At 36.6% G+C, this 13,818-nt stretch overlaps 1 protein-coding gene across 1 annotated transcript; it reads right to left on the reverse strand.

Annotated features, from left to right (window-relative positions):
* Window positions 1-1,995: 1,995 nt before the first annotated feature.
* On the reverse strand, window positions 1,996-13,725 carry LOC111861833 (8-oxo-dGDP phosphatase NUDT18). Its single transcript, XM_023846736.2, has 6 exons — window positions 13,180-13,725; window positions 8,353-8,543; window positions 6,819-6,939; window positions 5,497-5,728; window positions 4,332-4,437; window positions 1,996-3,084 (listed from the first exon to the last, which is right to left on the reverse strand). Exons 1-6 carry the CDS (start codon window positions 13,283-13,285, stop codon window positions 2,839-2,841), a joined length of 1,002 nt encoding a protein of 333 aa, XP_023702504.1. The 5' UTR covers window positions 13,286-13,725; the 3' UTR covers window positions 1,996-2,838.
* Between the last annotated feature and the right edge of the window lie 93 nt (window positions 13,726-13,818).

Raw genomic sequence — 13,818 nt, forward strand, 5'->3', positions numbered from 1 at the left:
AATGTGTCTGAAGAAAAGAAAAGGGATATTCAATCTACATTACCAGACATGTCTCAAATTGATATAGAATTTTACAGTATAACTGTTTTAAAGTAATCTCTGTAAACCTTAAATATATAATCTGTATTAAAAGTATTGGGTAAAAAGTATCCAAGTGGACAAAGAACAAAACAATTCAGAAGAGTAATATAAAAAAACGTTTTAGATCTATGTCCCTTTGTGTCGTTTCTTCTCTGTGCTTATGCATTATGTTAATAACATGTAATATATTATTTCTGAGCAATAAACAAATACAAATATTGAAAACACATAGAGGCCCATGAAATTATTATATACGATTCCCTAAACCCAGTCTCCTCAAAACTGATGTTGATGGACAGGATAAATTCTAGTACTTTGGTAACAATATACTGGCTGCTACAAATGGTAGGCAGAAACAGACAACTGTATAAATATACAAAGATATAGTGTCACAAAACACTAGTGGTGGAATGTCACATTTGGCATAACACATTAAACAAACAGAACTCCGTGTAATCTCTCAAAAGACCATCAGGATTGCTAAACAGTATGTACACTACAGTAAGCCACCCCCAAAATGAGTATCAATCATGGGTTCTATCCAGACCATTTCAGACACAGCTCTGCTCTAAAATATGAGAGGTGGTACTCCCCTGACTTACACAATGTACAGTTTGATTTCTTATAATAAACAGATTGTCTTTGGCTGAGAAATTGGGGCCCACCAGGTTTTCATACAATTCAGTGAGTATTCATGTCTCCTCCACTTGTCTGAATATCCACTGTTCTCCATACAACTACAGGTACTAAGCTATGTGGAGAGTACAGCACATGTTAAAATTAAGTAAAATTATGTGACCAGTGTGTGTGTGTGTTTATTTCAACAGAAGTGCCAATCTGTCTGTCCACCTGCGCAATCAATGTGTAGGTAGATACGGGCCTAGTACGGTCAGAATCCTTCCCTGATCCATTGTATGGATGAGTTTGGCAACGCTGTAAGATGGGGAGGAATAGTAGGGGTGATCTGTGGCTTAGCTCTATTGGCCGTGAACATCTGAAGTTTAGTCAGACATGGACAACTGGTCAGTATACATATGTGGATATGTGTTAATTTCATACCCTGAGACAATATCAATTATCACTACTCATCGCAAATTTTGCTGTGGTTTTAGCACTGATGAGCACAGTTATGTTCCTCCACAATACACAGTAGTGTAAGGCTTTGATTTTCAAGTAGTGAACATACTCCTCTCACCCCAGAAAATGTGAGGTTAGTAGTCCAGCAAGGTCTGAGATGTTCTGTGTTAAGACATGCAACTCTCTTTAACTTATCAGACTGAAGCTTCTGTCAAATTATGCATGAAGATTTAGGATTTCATTCATCAAAGATTCAAATTACTCAAGAGTTAAAATCATAAGATATGACCAGTCGATTACATTTTGCTAACAAATTCAATGCCATGCTTCAAGAAAATGTGAATGTCTTGAATAATTTATGTCAAACAAAGCTCATGTTTGTTAAAGTTTCTCTGGCAACAAACAAAATTATTTTTACTTGGATGACATAAATCCTATGGCACTCACAAATGGCCATTACGTAGTAATAAGTGATGTGTTGTGCAATGTTGGCAAGAGTAATTATTTGTCCCTGTTTTTTGAAGATGAAAATGAAAGAGCTGCGATGATAAATGATGAAAGCTGGCCGCACCATAGCTCAAGCGGTTAGTCACTGGCTTCCCACCGCAGCGGCCTGGGTTCGATCCCGGGTCTGGTCAAGTGGGTTTTGTGGTGGACAAAGTGGCGCTGGGGCATGTTTTCTCCAAGTACTTTGGTTTCCCCTGCCAATCTCCATTCCACCAATTGCTCCACAATCACCCTCACCTATCTATCATCTGGGGCTGATACAATAGGCCAGAAGTGGCTACAGTACAAGGGACTTAGTCCCACCCCACTAGCAATAAAAAAATTGTGAAAGCTAGTACGAAACATTACAAACATTTTTATTTGAGGAATGGCGAAGGTCAGAAGTCAACAGGAATGAAGCATGGCTATAGCTGCTACTACCCATACTGCCAGAGAGACAATAAATTTATTGAGAAATGTTTTTCTGGCCAATAATTTCTTGCTTTAGCAATATTCAATGGCCTCCTCAGTGTTCAGATCTTTCAGCTCACGATTTTTTTCTCTGAGTATGTCTTGAAGAAAGAGTGTTTCAAAATCAGGCCACATCTCATTCAAGAACTAGAGAACATGATAAGACAAAAAATCAAAGAAATTAATATAAATCCAGACTTGCAGCGGTGTGTGATGAATTATTTTCATGACAGATTACAATAGTGAGGCATATGGAGAACATTTGATTGGTGCCATTTTAAGGAGTAATTATTAGGCAAATAAATTGCATTGTTCAAATGTTATAGTTCCTTTCATTCTTGTTACACAAGTTTCAGAACAGAATGCCTAAATCCTTCAGATCCAACTGCTGTACCCAGTATTTCTACCAAGAGGAGTACGACGTTCAGCCACAGATTATGGGGTGGGATGGGGGGATTCAGTCCTGGCCCTACTTATTCATACAGCCATGAGCTGCTGCTGATGACAATTACCATTTCCTATAAAAATTAAAGTAAAAATGCATTACAGTCTGAATACAGATTCTTGTTCTGAGACTGAGTATGCCTGAGAACTGGCAAGTGTGTAAGACATAAGCTGGCATAACAGATCATACATCTATGGATGAGATGAAACAGACAACATGCTAACCAGTCAGTAGCCTTCCTAGCATAACAGCAGTATCTTCCATAACGTGTATTCTGTTTACCGAATCACATGCAGAGGGAGAGCCATATTTCTGGGCAGCCTCTCAAGTAGCTCATCTCCCAGTTGCTTGGACACCTCTAGCCAAGTGTATTTGTCGATGATACCGACTTCTTCCAGAGGTATCCGAAATGACACAAGGAGAGTAAGGCATAGACCATCATTTGTTGCTTCAGGCTTTCCACAATGTTCCACGGACAAAATACCATGAGGTTTGTGAGGTGGAAGGTCTGCGCCAAATATTTCCTAAAAGGGTCATAAATGTGCTACATGAGATTATAACCAGATGCAAAATAGGTATAGTAAGTTATGGAATTACTATAAATTCCCACCCTTTGTCCCTAATAAAATTTAATTTAGATAACAAAAGAAAAAAGTCTAAAACATAATTTTTTCACATGGCATTTTGTTCAAATTCATTAATTTTTTCTTAACAGGTGTTACAATTTTTCCAGAATAGGATAAAGAATTTGTATCTTCAATTTATTAATAAAATTTAAAAGTTTTAATTTAATTGGTAGTCTCCTTACTTGCAGGTGAATGTCATTCTGTTTCAAGTGACTGTTAATTTCTGCAGGCTTGTTGAACTCTTTGTAATGTATATTAAATGGATTTCAACATATAAAGCCTACAATGCAACACCACTAGAACCATAATACAGGTCAGATCTCTCAAATCCAGCATTCCATGGTCTTGTACAAGTTTAGTTTGCCAGATGACCCCTAAATATGGCTTCAAATGTTTGTAAATGCCAACACTGTATTTTCTTCCTTGCACCACTACCTTAATATTGTGTAAGATCACTAATACTGTGTCATTATGGCTTATTTCTGTGTTTTGGCACCATAATATATTGACCACCCTTGGTCCATGAAACTCTTTGGTCTGGCTTCAGTCTGGTCTCAGGGGTACCAGATATGAAAGGTTCAACCTGTAGTTAAATTAATGGATCCTGGCAAAACACGTCAATTTTAAAAGCTGTATTTTATTTACTAGGATCAGGATAGCTCAGTTACCATAAGAACTAGGATATGGGCTGGATTACTGACAGGTTGGGGTTCAATTCCAAGAAAAACTGATTTTTCTCTGCTCTGCAACATCCAGACCAGCTCTGCAGCCCATTCAGCTTCCCATCCAGTGAGCAAAGAGGCTGTTTCCCCAGGGGTAAAGCAGCAAGGCCATGAAGCGGACCACTCACCTCTAATCTAGTGCCAAGGTTATGAATGGTGGAGCTATACCTCCACTCCCCCATAAATCTTAATGGTGTACAGCTCAATTAATTAAGCCAAGGGATAACTTTACTTTCTTACTTCACTTTATTTCTACACCAATGAACAGATTCCAACACTGACTTCATATGATGATTAACAAACTTCAAAATAATTAAACCTGTCATGTATGTTTGCCATCACATCTACAAAATATACTCCTGGCTAATGTGTTAATGAAAATAGTATCCATAATTCCAAAACTGAATAACATAAGCAACTTACAGTCATGAACTTCTTCAGCGTTGAATGAAGATTTCTGGTTGGATTTATTTCACAGACTGGTAAATGAACTTCAGTCTTTTCAGATAAGAGAATGTGAACACGGTTACTGGAAAAGAGAACACTGTTAAACATATTCAAATTAAAAATGTAATAAATACATAAATAAGGTCACTTATATGCATGAGGTTTTCAATACAAACTTTAATTTCCATGGAAAAATGGATAAATTATAAAATGTGAACATAAGTGTATTAATCCTAAAAGTCTAGTGATGTGGGATTTAAAATTACAGTTTGTATACTTCAATACGCCAATAAACTCTTGAAAGCATTATGATAATTTTAAAGCATCAGCCAGAAAAAAAAACCCTTAGAGAAGACCTTGCAACAGTACCGTATATGTGGCTGACAACCCAAACCCCATCTATAGTCACTCAATTGTGTGACAATATGTTAATGCACAACATTAAAATCTGATAACTGCCTTGTGAGATGAGATGGCATCTCTACAGGGAAACATAACGTTAATGTTTCTTTGCTTATTTCATGACAGTCTTTCAGTGAGCAGTGAGCATCAAACTAGAGGATGACTGTGAATTAAAAAGCACGAAGAATGTGGACAGTGGTAATCGTGGCTCACTTGAGATACTTCCCCAACATTTCCCTGGAGCAGCTCTACAAAACTATAAAAAACCTTAGTTTACAAAAGCATGCCTCTAGACCAGAATTGAACCTGGAACCACTCAAATATAAAGCAGTGGAAACCATGCTGGGACATGCTAGGTAAATCTGTGACCCAGTTTCAAAGACCCTAACTTCTATATTTCAAATTGTCACCGAATGATGTAACAACAATTGTATTCCCTGAACTAAAAAGTAACAGCCTTTTAGATCATATACTGATAAATAATTTGTTTTCAAATATTACTAAAATTCGAGTAGCAATATCAACAAACCCCAATGAAAATAATATCACTACAGATTTAAATGATTACAATATGAAGAGCAGCAGAAAAATTTCATGCCAATGCAAAGGATTATGATTATATTGTCTATTGGCTACAGCAGAAGAAGTTGTATTCAGAACTCTTTAAATATTTTACATTGCAAAATTTATATTAAAGAAAAATGCAGGAACTTTTATGGGAACAACATGGTATTCGTACTTGCTTCTTTTCCTAATGCAGACAACAAGCTGGAGCAGCAGTTTGTGATGTGGCCTTACTGCAGGCAAAATGCAGCCATGCCAAGGCTCATCTTTTCTCACATGATAGTTCCTTGCTCTCTCTATTATTGTATGAATATCACTGCAACGAAGGTTCAGTTCACCAAGATCTTTTATCCATTTAGCCTGGAGAGATTCAGAGTCAGCATCCTTTGGTGTTTTCAGGGATCCACCTATGAAACAATCCAAATAGAAGTGTTCGCTTCATAATTTATTAAATTCTTCCAAAGCAATTTATCTGCCTTGTGAAGTACTGTAGGTGAGTCCCACACCATTACATCTAAAGTGTAGTCTTCTAGGTTGTGGAACTGTGTAGTCTTCTATGTAGATACTGAAGCTTTAGAGGAACATGATGTATCCATTCTCAAGATTCGCAGATACATGATGATGTAAGTTTTGAAATTACAGTACTGTGAGGAATGTCAGAAAATAACTTGTCTTGGTATGTCAAGGGACATAATAATATAGGTTCATGAGCTTTTCTTGGTGGTGCCTGTTCAAATTGTGGTCTAGGCTGACACATTTCAGAGAATATATTGGCTCCATCTTCAAAACTTGATCTAATGAGGGGGTGAGGCGTCTTATTCTTAACACACTAATATCCATAAGGCCAACATACACAACCCCAAACTACATTTTCTTACATATTAACACTAATATGATATTTGGTTTGAAGCCATGTTTGCAGAAAATTTTTTAATTTTGTGTCTGTCTCTGCTGTCCAAGTTAAAAACAAAATCTCTTGTTCTTCAAGTTTTTGTTTATTTCAGAAGCTCTTACTCTATAAGCAATGTGTCTCATACATAAGGTAAAGCTGTCCTTGTGCTTAACTGATTAAGCAATTACACACTACGCCATAAAGAGGTATGGGGGAGTGGATGCATAGATCCATGTATTCTTGACCTTAGCACTTGCTGGAGGTGAGTAGTCAGCTTCACACCTAGGCCACTTTATCCCCAGGGAAAGAGCCCTCAGTATCCACTGGATAGGAGGCTGGGTAGGCCCCAGAACCAGTCTGGATGATGTGAAGAGGAGAAAAATCTTGCCGCTACAGGGACTCGAACTCTAACTCCTCAGCCATTCTGCCTGTATCCAGTTGCTATGCTGACTTAGCTATCCCAGCTCCATGTCTCATACATATTTATCACTGTTTACAATGTTCAATTTAAATGCATTTGATATATTTTCAAACATTACAGCTAAACAGTCACATCATGTGAAACTATGCTGAATTATAAATTTATACCCTATGGCGGAATGTACCTGTTACAGCCCCAGTTATGACAAAACGGAACCAGGCTCCACTTGCGCACTCCACCATAAGGAGAGTTGTGGGCTCCATCACAAGTCCTGTCTCCTCTAACACTTCCCTCCTTACTCCTTCCTGAACAGCATGCAAAACACAAATATGTAACATACTGCAAATCCAGTTACCAAAATATATGTTAGTATATATCAGATCAAAGTTTTTCATCTAATCATATGTGAGAGGGAACACTGTATACCTCAAACATCACACATATTTTACAGTAATGTTAACATCTTTATTCATGAAGAAAGCAGTCTTCTCGGATTTGGCACCGTGTATATGTGGTGTTAACCGACGTTTCGGAGGAAAGGTCTCTTCGCTTGCGGATTTCTTATATTTTTTCCTTCTACCCTGAAGATGGAGGCGATACGTGCCTCCGAAACGTCGGTTAACACCACATATACACGGTGCCAAATCCCAGAAGACTGCTTTCTTCATAGTCACCACCGTGAAAGCCTCAAATCTTACATCTTTATTCATGCGTTAACCTATATAATATAATACAAAAATTAACAAATCATTAAATAATCATAACACTACTATCAAAAAAACTTGACAGATATACAACTGAAACACTATACACCAAACATGATCACTGATGACCTATATGGCTATGAAATGGGAGTATACTAAACGACAGAAAATGAATGCAAGTGTCCATCCTGATGTACCTAAGATAACTGATAATTTATTTATCAACCATAACTGTTACACAGACACAACTGGACAAGTCAGTTGAAAACACGTTCATGATGTGTATTTGTACCAACCATCTTCCAGTGCATACAATTTCACCTTTCTCTTCACTACATGTTTCGGCACTAATGTGCCATCTTCAGGTGTGGTTTTGTTTACGTCAAACCATTGCACTGTATGCCATCATGTCTCCTTTACAAAATGACTAAAATGATATTCTTATCTTTATCCCTGAAGAAACTATCTGCCAATTTATATTGGTCATTATTTATAAGAAAATTTGATCCTTGTGTAGCCAATGTTCAGGAAAGCATAAAATATCTGGCTTTGATAACCATGAACTGAGCAATGATAAAGTGATTTCAATGGGGGATATCAAAATGAAGACATGAGAAGCAGACTATACCTTTTTAATAAAGGTCAAGAACAGACAATTTTTGAAAGACAGAATTTTGAATTTTGAATTTTGAAAGAATTTTGATGATATAATTCCTTGGAAAGTGATCACTGGGAAAAACATGAAGGGTAATATTAAATTTCCTCTTAGATAAATAAGTTGTAGGATGTGACGTGACTGAACTGGCTCAGGATAGTATGAAATAGATGACCTTTAATACCTGGACTATTAAACCTCCATTTTCTATAAACAGAGACTTAGCTACTTACTGACATTGGCATTACTACAAACACTAAATACAAATTTCCTCTTACTGGTAATCTTTCTTTTGCAGAAACACAGATTTTGAAAACATTTACATGAGCTTCAAGTATCACAGTTGTTTCAGAACATACCAGTATGTCTTCACCAGGCTCAAGGTGACCAGCAGGTAGATACCATTTCCCAGCACATGAACTTTTGGCTTCCTGCATCATTAACACCTCTCCGACATCATTAATAAGAACCCCCACAACAATATAGGTCACAGTAGACTTTACTATGGGTCTGTAGTCTGAAGATGCAGTTGGTGCAACACCTTTAGCAACTGTAACACATAATTACTCAAAATGTGGACTGGAAACATCCCACTTGGCATAGAGTCCAGCTGGGCCTTGTGAACAGGGTAATGAACCTAACTAAAACCATGGCTAACTTCCCGTATTAGAACATCATGCGCTAATAAAAGGAAACTTTATCTAGTTTATAGAAACAGCAATGATCCTAATATCAAAGAACACTTTAAGAAATATTGTCGAATCTTAGCCAAGGTTATTATGACAGCAAAAAAAAATACTATTATAATAAACTTTTATTAAAATCTTACAATAAGACTAGAACTACTTGGAATATAGTAAAAACCATTACTAATAATAAAGGGCCTAATGAGAATGTAACTACAATGAACTTGAAAAGACAACTATCTGGTAACTCCCTAGCTATAGCAAATGCATTTAACGATTACTTCTTATCTGTAGCCGAAAAATTACTTATCAAAAACTCCTCGGGGAAAGCCACTATTAATAATAAAGATTCTTTATCTTATTTACATCAGAATTTTTATCATTCGTTTCCATCTATGAAACTTAGTAATATGAATATACATGAAATTGAAAAAATATCTTCACCAAAACCTAAGAACTCTCATGGATATGATGAGATATCATTAAGAATTCTCAAATTTAGTGCTCCGTATCTTATCACCCTTAAATGAACCTAACTAAAACCATGGCTAACTTCCCGTATTAGAACATCATGCGCTAATAAAAGGAAACTTTATCTAGTTTATAGAAACAGCAATGATCCTAATATCAAAGAACACTTTAAGAAATATTGTCGAATCTTAGCCAAGGTTATTATGACAGCAAAAAAAAAATACTATTATAATAAACTTTTATTAAAATCTTACAATAAGACTAGAACTACTTGGAATATAGTAAAAACCATTACTAATAATAAAGGGCCTAATGAGAATGTAACTACAATGAACTTAAAAAGACAACTATCTGGTAACTCCCTAGCTATAGCAAATGCATTTAACGATTACTTCTTATCTGTAGCCGAAAAATTACTTATCAAAAACTCCTCGGGGAAAGCCACTATTAATAATAAAGATTCTTTATCTTATTTACATCAGAATTTTTATCATTCGTTTCCATCTATGAAACTTAGTAATATGAATATACATGAAATTGAAAAAATATCTTCACCAAAACCTAAGAACTCTCATGGATATGATGAGATATCATTAAGAATTCTCAAATTTAGTGCTCCGTATCTTATCACCCTTAACATACATATTTAACAAGATCCTACAAACAGGTATAATTCCTGATAGACTGAAATTCTCAGAAGTTAAGCCATTATACAAGAAGGGTGATAAATCAGAATTTATGAATTACAGGCCTATCTCGCTCCTCCCAACTTTTTCCAAAATTATTGAAAAAATTATTTATAAAAGATTATACTTCCATATAAATAAGCACAATATATTGGTCACTGAACAGTTTGGATTTAGAGAAAAGTCATTACTGAAATGGCAACACACATTCTTTTATATAATATACTGTCTTCTTTAGACAAAAAGAATTATGTTGGTGGTTTATTCTGTGACCTACAAAAGGCGTTTGACAGTGTTAACCACAACATACTCCTGGAAAAAATGGAATTCTATGGAATCTCGGGCATGGTAAATAAGTTAATGAGATCATACTTACAAAATAGATATCAGAGAGTATGAAACATGGTTATGAATGCATATTTTATTTTATGTTTAAACATGACAGATTCTATATCCAATAGGTTGGTTTAACCTTATATAGATTGACAGAATGCAATAAATAAATAAAATGAAATCCATGAGTTCCAAAAAGTGGAACACTCACTCAGTAATAACTGGATTTTCATGAATAATTATGCTCAATTAAACTAGTTATATGTGGGTTAGGCCAAGAGTGAACATTGGTGCTGAGAATTTAAGTCAGTCATTTGCTTTCCCATTCTATCTAGATTGCACACCTCCGCCTGTCAGTACCACAAGCACAATGAGATAGCAAACACAGTGAGAATACAAATGACATCCGGTAGGAGCGGAGAGGAGAGAAGGCAGAGGCAGGATCACACCGTTAGTATAATTAACTGGCTATGATCTGGATGGCCGTGGGGTCAGAGTTTGAGTCCCAGTAGAGTTGTCATTTTTTTCTTCTCCATGTCATTGAGACCAGTTATGGGGCTCACCCAGCCTCCTATCCAATGGGTACCAGCAGCTGTCTCTCTAGAGGGGAAGCAGCCAGGGTGTGAAGCTGACCACTCACCTCCAGCTAAAAGAACACATGGATCTATACATCCACTTCCCCACCACACCATGAAGATATATACAGGGCTTGAGGTGGGGCGGGATGCGGCGGGATGGCATCCCGGTTCTTTTCTAAATGGCTTAAAAGCATCCTGTTACTTCTTTCGCAGTAAATGCAATGCACAATACCCAGGGCTTGAGGTGGGGCGGGATGCGGCAGGATGGCATCCCTGTTCTATTTTCATTCCACCTCAAGCACTGGATATATATAGGGAATGGCTTTATGCATTCTTAACCTTGGTACCGGATGGAGGTGAGCAGTTAATGTCACACTCTGGCCACTTCACAGCTTAAGCCCCTGGTCCCCATTGGATAGTAAAGTGGCTGGGTTGGTCTGGATGCCATGGAGAAGAGGAAAATTTGTTGCCCTTGTCAATTATTTAACTCTGATTCCTCAGTCATCCAAACCAGAGACTAGCATCTATATCAACTCAGCTTCACCAGCTCATATGAAGTACTGCACTACTTGAAATTCTTGTATTTCTACATGACAAATGAACGCTACCAATCTCATTCAGCAATAACTAAGCAGAAAATGTAATAGCATAAAATCCCAAATATCATTTTTACTGTGAGAGATTTTAGGTTCTCTCAGCAGTGAGTATAAAGATTATTGTCTTCTGAGATGACACTTAGTAGATTGGTAGACACCTTCTGATGTTTCAAAGGAACATATGGTCTCTGTCTTCCGGTTTAAAAATGGAACTGTGAATTAAAGGGGGGTGATGTGCATGCCTCTGTACTGCCCTTGATTTACTCAGGGACCTGGTCCTGGTATTTCCTCTTTCTATATCCATACCACAATTTCCACATTCAGCTCACAATTCAGCACATTCCTCTGACACATCAGTAAATATCTATCTGACTATACAGTTTCACATTCCAGAAGACAGAAAGAACTCTTCGTCTGCATTACTGTACATCCATAGCACGTTATCTGAATGACTTACAAGTTGCCATAAAAGTTAATGGCCCATGTAATTGCAGCAATTTCATGAGATTTAAAAGTCCTGCAATGACATAAAAGTACTACTTTGTTCCCTTACACACAAAGGCCTGCTAGGAGAACACAGTTTCTATTTTTTTCTAAGGGAATTAAACATTATATAAAATCAAATTTCATAATTATGACACTGTGCATTGCCTGAAAAAAAAAAACATGTTAATAATGGAAATTTTATTCTGACATTCAACATACTGCTACTCTTCACACTATTTCATATTTCTGAAGTGTTCGACTTTGAAACAATAAAATAAAGTTTAGAATGGCCATATTTAAATTCAAATAAAACTGACAGTAACATTAATATGTAGTCATGTGAAATTTTCTAACTTTAGTCCCTAAAAACAGTGAGCACACACATAAAACCAATTATAAATCTGCACACTTTGAACAGTGGTAAACTTCCTTATGTCATGCTTCATACCATCAAGGACCCTAGAATGAGATGCTATTGATTTTCATTTTAAAAGATCATAATTATATTCCAGCCAAAGTTATTCCAACTCATAATACTAAATGACATAAAAAACTTAATACCTCAGCTTTAAAAATGATAAAAATCAATTTCGGTTTGTTTTACAAAATTATTTTCAAAGTAACTCATTTTACTCTATTGACGAATTTGTCGAGCATGCAAGGGGCTCAAAAGTTAAGAGTTAATAAATGGTCTGTGTGCTTGTATTATACTTTGTTGAAACTTGCTTGTTGTAAGTGTGGTAGTATGTATGATGTCCATGTTTGTTATGAATTTTAATATGTTACAATGAAACTGTATTGAGGATATGGCTGGTCAATGTGTGCAATTGTGCAGCATAGAGTTGCTATGGTTGGAAATGTGAGGGATTTTGTTCAGGGTCGAATGTGACAGTGGTTTTTCCACGGCCTATGTGTGTAGTCTTGACAACTTGTGCTGTCTTCATGAGGCCTAATTATATATTTTATTGGACCAAAGACGTATGAAGCGTAGTCATTATTTATTTATAATGTGTGACATGTCTTATATCCAGCCCTACGGGGAGGTGAGTGGATCCATTAAGTCAAAATAAATGTAAATGTAAATTCCACTGTAAATATATGTAACAAGCATCTGTGCACGTTCCCTTATATATCTACAGGATCTCTCCAACTGAAGACTTCAAGCAAAATCAGCATTAGAGGGAATGGGAATTAATGAATGTATGAGTGCTATATATTTCTCATATGAACACTGCATTGATGCATTTTGTCCCAGTACTGACTGGTAGCTAAGAGCAATCAAACAATTTAGACCAAAAGTGTCCATTTGTAGGTAAGAACATCCCAAACTTCAAACTTAATTTAAATTACCTGCTGCCTCATTCTGTTCTTCTAGTGTGAAGTCACAGAGATCTTGGGAGTCTTCTAGTGCTCGCCCATCCAACAGACGTCTAATATTTTCTTCAATCCGATCCATTTTATTATCAACAAGTCATACACAAATGTGAATTTGCATGTGTTGTTTTAACCTCGTTTTCCACTTCAGACAATACTTTCCCAATGTCACCAGGTGTCCTTGATAGCAAATCTAACTGTAACACTAACTGTGCGAGCACAACACACCTCTATTACGTCACAATGCAGGAATCTGTAATGCGTTACAATATGGTTTCAGTTGCCATCATAGTTATTTTGAAAACGGTCGGTCACAAATGACATATTACGGATAATTTTGGCTGCACATAAACTATTTGTCAAGTTCGGTCTCAGTATACACCATTCAATTACACGCATTTCTTCCCCACTCCATGCTCATATTTGCCACGTCCACGGTTATTTACATTTACCAACGGAGTCCCACAACACGGACCCCCATTTACATTCCATCTGCAAACCACTAAGTTATGAATTGAACCATGTGATCGATGGTGATCATTGGTGCTCCATGCGCGAGGTTCATATGAACCGCTGCGAGCTCAGACAAGGAAAATTTGCAGCTTATTTAGAGAA

The sequence above is a fragment of the Cryptotermes secundus genome, unplaced genomic scaffold, assembly GCF_002891405.2.
Source record: "Cryptotermes secundus unplaced genomic scaffold, Csec_1.0 scaffold819, whole genome shotgun sequence".
In the NCBI taxonomy this organism is placed as follows: domain Eukaryota; kingdom Metazoa; phylum Arthropoda; class Insecta; order Blattodea; family Kalotermitidae; genus Cryptotermes; species Cryptotermes secundus.

Excerpts from the sequence above, each read along its gene's own strand:
- LOC111861833 (XM_023846736.2), bottom strand. The coding sequence starts at position 13,285 with ATGGATCGGATTGAAGAAAATATTAGACGTCTGTTGGATGGGCGAGCA. Across the intron at positions 8,544-13,179 it reads AGAACAGAATGAGGCAGCAG|TTGCTAAAGGTGTTGCACCA; the intron begins GTAATTTAAATT and ends TATGTGTTACAG. Across the intron at positions 3,085-4,331 it reads CGCTGAAGAAGTTCATGACT|GAAATATTTGGCGCAGACCT; the intron begins GTAAGTTGCTTA and ends TGACCCTTTTAG.